Source organism: Tupaia chinensis, unplaced genomic scaffold (assembly GCF_000334495.1).
Source record: "Tupaia chinensis unplaced genomic scaffold, TupChi_1.0 Scaffold144991_2, whole genome shotgun sequence".
Lineage (NCBI taxonomy): Eukaryota > Metazoa > Chordata > Mammalia > Scandentia > Tupaiidae > Tupaia > Tupaia belangeri.
This window is the reverse complement of record NW_006204851.1, coordinates 637,319-642,826: the sequence shown is the minus strand read 5'-3', so window position 1 is coordinate 642,826 and position 5,508 is coordinate 637,319. Positions and strand designations below refer to the sequence as shown.

General features: G+C 47.5%; 1 protein-coding gene across 2 annotated transcripts; it reads right to left on the bottom strand.

Annotated features, from left to right (window-relative positions):
* Positions 1-441: 441 nt before the first annotated feature.
* RTL9 (retrotransposon Gag like 9) lies at positions 442-5,473 on the bottom strand. 2 transcript variants are annotated; one of them, XM_006167717.2, is made up of 3 exons: positions 3,234-5,473; positions 1,156-2,896; positions 442-597 (listed from the first exon to the last, which is right to left on the bottom strand). In XM_006167717.2, the coding sequence occupies exons 1-3, from the start codon at positions 5,471-5,473 to the stop codon at positions 481-483; spliced, it is 4,098 nt and encodes a 1,365-aa protein (XP_006167779.2). In that variant the 3' UTR covers positions 442-480. The 2 variants fall into 2 exon arrangements, with proteins under 2 accessions (XP_006167779.2, XP_006167778.1); XM_006167716.1 differs by having other exon boundaries at positions 1,156-3,021; positions 3,221-5,464.
* Between the last annotated feature and the right edge of the window lie 35 nt (positions 5,474-5,508).

Sequence of the window (5,508 nt, the reverse complement as noted above, 5' to 3'; positions counted from 1 at the left end):
TTTAGGTGGAATGAGTTGGGACATATAAGGACAAGTCTACTGGGTAAAAAGGGTGATATAGAAGTAGGCATCACTGTCATTACAGGCTCCCCTGCCAGGTGAAATGAAACAAGGGATTCCTCAAGTTTGCCTGATGATATGTGGCAAGACACAATAAGGTATTTTTGAGGTAGGACATGATTTCTGCTGCCGAGACTTCTCTCTGGGTAAAGACTAGCATTGATGACAGTGGGAGTTCAGAACCTTATACACCATACATTCTTATAGTTTACACTCTGATTGTCAGGGCAGGTCACAGGCATGTAGGTAAAAGAGAAGGTCAAGTCAGCCAAGTGGGAAATAGTATGGGATATTCGTGGAGGGGGACACTGGAGGGTGAAGGCAACAAGGTTTATGATGTAGTTGAGTGGAATGGGTCCAGGAACCAATTCTCAAGTTAGCAGCTGAATCAGATATCACAGGAAAAGAGTCCAAGGAGCATTACTTGTTGGTGGGAGACATCTGATGGCTTGTGCTCTGTCGAAGGTGTTCATGAAGACCCTCTTGTGGATCTCCCTGCTCTTTCAGGTAGCAACAGCGTTTGGAAACATGTTGATGCTGGGATTGAGAAAAACAAAGCAGAGGTAAGAGCCACATTTCCAAAAAAAAAAAAAAAAAAAAAAAGATATTCTGCCTGAATAACATGAGTAAGTTAGCAGATCAAGGAACCTGGCTAGTTTATATTACTTGTGTAAAGTGTGACCTGAATGAGGACTAGACTGGCCATATTCCCTACTGACTTAAGTCCACAACACACGTGGCTGTAGGGGAACCCTAGCACGCAAAAAAGACCTTTCCCTTAAGACTGAACTTGGAATAAGTGGAGAATTGGAATAGATCCCAAAGAGTTCCCTCATAATTAGAAAACCTAGAGCTTTAACCATCCCAGGCCCTCAATAACGTGGGTAGGACATTGCTCTTCAAAATGATTAATACTTCAAAGTAACTACAGAGTCATGTTTGCTGATGAAACTCCAGGCTGACATGAATGTTCTAGAAGCTTAATGTTTCCCCCTTGCCTCTTTCTTATTCTACTCAAAGGAATAGGATGTATTACCAATCATTACCTCCCCATTTTTCTGCTTAAAAACCTTGAGTGCATTTCTTTATTTTTACCTCTTCAGTCTGCTGCTGAGCACTCAGTTCATCCTCCATGGCCTCCTCATTATTCCGCTTACAGGCTGTCGGCAGAACCTGGCTTGAGTTGCCTGGGGAATCCTTCTCTTCAGCCAGCTGGCACTCAGTATAGAGAGACCTGTCTATCAGTTCTTTTAGGCTCCCAGCCACCTTCAGGAAGATCCTACCCATTTTGGTGGTAACAGCTTCTGAGAGTCCTTCCAGAAACCTGGTCCGGAGAATGGCATCAGACCAAGACAAATGTCGAGCCAGGAGTAGGAAGTCAGTGGCATACTGCCTGACTGACTTCTGGCCCTGCTTGGGATGGCAGAGAACAGCACTGAGGATGTCTATCTCAGACAGGGAATCATACAAGCCCTGTGATCTACTCAGGAAAGATTTATTTTCATCTGAGAGGGGATTTCCTACCTCCATCTGCAAGATGGACCACCTCTCTGCTTCTCCCAGATGAAGAGACACCAGAAATGCCATTTTCTCTGAATCATCCAAAAACCCCTTAATTTGCTTCTCTTCATCAATTTCCATCTCTTCTTCTAGAGAGCATGACCCTCGGGCTGCTTCCTGCTCTTCTAAGAGGTAACAGAGTGCTGGAGTCAACATTCCAAATGATGGCTCTTCCTTTGGTGGTAGATTCCTTATTTCAGGGGTTGTGGCAGTCATGTGAGCTGTAGAGCTTGATCCAGAGTCTGTTGTGTTGATGTAAGCAGTAGATGCCTCTCCAGAGTCTGTGACTTCAGTTTTCAGAGTGGACATCATTCTAAAGGCTGTTTGTGGTATAGACATTTCTCCTAGGGCTGGAGCCCTCACAAGTGGTGTGGACATCCTTTCAGAGGCCATGGCTGTCATCTGTGGTATGGACATTCCTCCAGAGGCTGTGGCTCTCAGTAGTGGAATGGACATTGCTCCAGAAGCTGAATTTCTCATAAATGGTGAGGACATTGTCCTAGAAGCTGAGGCTCTCATTTGTGCTGTGGCTATCCCTCCAGAAGCTGTGTATGTCATCTCTGGCAAGGACATAGAATGAGAACTTGTGACTCCAGTTTGCAGTGTGGATATGGCTCCAGAGGCCAAAGCTTTCATTAGCGGTATAGACATCTCTTCAGAAGCCAAGGTAGACACAGAAGGCACGGACATTGTTCCAGAGGCTGTGGCTCTCATTAATGGTTTGGACATACCTTCAGAGGCCATAACTATCATTTTTGCTGTGGACATCTTTCCAGGGGCTGGATCGCTCAATAACTCTACGGGCAGAGGGGTATGGAGACTCTCTGAGGGTCTCCTTAGTGGTATGGACACAGCCTCAGTATCTGGAACTCTTACCAGTGGTGGAGACATCCCTCCACAGGCTGCAGCTCGCATTGGTAGAGTGCATTTGTCTCCAGAGAAAGTCTGCATCATTTGTGGTACAGAGGTCACTCTAGAAGCTGGGGTTCTTGTCAGTGGCACGGACATCCCTCCAGAGGCTATTGATCTCATTAGCGGTGTAGACATTGTTGCAGAGACTGGAGACTTTATCTGTGGAATGGACATCATTCCAGAGGCTGTGGTTGTCATCGGTGGGGCAGACATTGCTCCATAAACTGGAGGTCTCAGAGGGGCGGCTATCTCCCCAGAAACTGGGTGTGTGATTAGTGGGAGGGGGATTTCCTCAGACGATGAAGCTCTTGTGAGCAGTGTAGACATCTCTCCAGAGTCTGAAGCTCTCATTAGTGGTGTGGACCTTGCCCCAGAGGCCCAGGCACTCACTGTTGGTGTGGACAGTGCATCAGAGGCTGAGGCTCTCATTTGCATCCTTCCAGAGGTCATGGATCTCATGAGTGACATCCCTCCAGTGTCTTGGATGCTCTTTCATCGGTGGGGCAGACATTGCTCCATAAACTGGAGGTCTCAGAGGGGCGGCTATCTCCCCAGAAACTGGGTGTGTGATTAGTGGCAGGGCTATCTCTCCAGAGGATGAAGCTCTTGTGAGCAGTGTAGACATCTCTCCAGAGTCTGAAGCTCTCATTAGTGGTGTGGACCTTGCCCCAGAGGCCCAGGCACTCACTGTTGGTGTGGACAGTGCATCAGAGGCTGAGGCTCTCATTTGCATCCTTCCAGAGGTCATGGATCTCATGAGTGACATCCCTCCAGTGTCTTGGATGCTCATTGGCTGACTAGACATCTTTCCAGGGCCTGGGGGTGTAATTAGTGGTGTAGACATAGATCCAGAGGCTGTGGCTGTCATTTGTGAGGGGGGCATTTTTCCAGAGGCTGTGGCACTCATTAGCAGTGTAGACATTCCTCCAAAGGTTGTGTTTGTTACTTGAGGCATGGACAGAGCTCCAGAAGTTGTGTCTCTCATTAGTGGGGTGGATACCCCTCCAGAACCTGTGGTTGTCATCAGCTGACTAAATATTGCTCCAGAGTCTTTGGATGTCATTAGTGGCTTGGACAAGGCTCCAAAGGCTGGGGCTCTCATTTGCAGCATAGACTTCACCTCCAAGGTTGTGTCTCTCGTTAATGGTGCTGACATTGACCCAGAGGCTTTGGCTGTCATTAGTGGGGTGGACACTGCACCAGAGGCTCTCATTTGTGGTGTTGATGTCAATCCTGAGGTTGTGGTTCTCATTTGTGATGTGAACATTGCTCCAGAGACAGGGACTCTCATTTTCAGCATAGGCATGGGGGGAGGAGCAATTAATCCAGAGGCTGGAGCTGTCAGTTGTGGCATGGACATGGTTTCAGAGGCTGGAGCCATAATTGGCTCCATGGACATAACTCCAGAAACTGTGGTCCTCCTTAATGGCATGGACATCATTCCAGAGTCTGGAGATCTCATTTGCTGGGTAGACGTTGCTCCATTGGCCATGGCTTTCATAAAGCTGGCAGACCTTGCCTGAGGAGTGTTGTCCATTGTTAACTCTGTGGACATCATTCTAAAGGCTGTGGTTGATGTTTGCTCTGTGGACATTTCTCCGGAGCTTGTGACTGTCTCCAGTGGAGTAGACATTGCTCTGGAGACTGAGACTATCTTTTGTAGTGTAGACACATGTCCAGAATCTGGGGCTCTTAGTGGTGTGGACATTGCTCCAGAGTCTGAAGCTCTCACTGTCAGTGTGGACATCACCCTGGAGGCTGTTGCTGTCATTGGTGGAGTAGACATGATTTCAGAATCTAGACTTTGTGCTAATTGTGGAGACATCTCCCCAGAGCCCAGGGCAGGCATCAGTTGGGTGGGCATCACTCCAGCAGCTAGGGCTGTCATGAGCAGAGGGGACATTGCTTCAGCATTGGAGGCTGGATTTGGTAATGTGGACATCTCTCCAGCATCTGAGACTGACAGTGGAAGTGTAGACATTGTTTCAGAGTCTGTAACTGACATTAGTAGTGAAGACATTACTCCAGAGTCTGGGCCTGACATGAGCGGGGTGGATATTCCCCCAGAGTCTTGGCTGCTTGTTGGCTGGGTTGATGTTTCTTGAGACCCTAAGGCTGACATTATCAGTGAGGATATCACTTCAGAGTCTGTGCCTGACATTAACAGTGAAGATATGTCTCCAGAGGCTAGAGCAGTCATTAGCACTTGGGACATTGCTTCAGTGTCTTCATCTGTAATTTGCAATGGGGACATTGCTTCAGAACCTGGAGATGGTACTGCCTGTGTGGACATCACTTCAGGGTTTACATCTGACATTAGGAATGGTGACAGCTCCCCAGGATCTGGTGCTAGCATTAATGGTGTGGACATTGTCTCTGAGGATGAACTGTTCATTATAGGTTTAGACAGCACTCCAGAAGACAAATCTGGCATTGCCAATGGTGATATCTCTGCAGAATCTGTTGCTGCCATTTGTGCTGTGGACATCATTCCAAAATCAGGAATTGTTATCACTCCTGGGGATATTAACCCATAGTCTGAAGCGGACAGCAATGGGGACAGTGATCCAGAATCTGAAGCTGGCATGAGCAATGGGGATAATGTTCCAGAATCTGAGGCTGGCATTAACAATGGGGACAGTGTCCCAGAATCTGAGGCTGGCATTAGTGTTGGGGACAATGCTCCAGAGTTTGGTGCTCCCGTTAAAATTTCAGACATAGTGTCAAAGGCTGGGGACGTCATTGGCTGTATAGACATCTCTTCAGGGTCTGTGGCTGAAGTTGAGACTATAGGCAACTGCACAGGAGAATCTATCATTTGGACCTCTGGTCTGGTCATTGATCTAGACAAGATCATTTCGCTGTTTGAGGTGTCAGCATTTTCTTCCCGTATCATGTTGTTGAATTGTAGTGAATGTAAGGGTATGGACATATCTGCCATGGTCACAGGACAGTGGGGAGGAAACTCCTAAAATA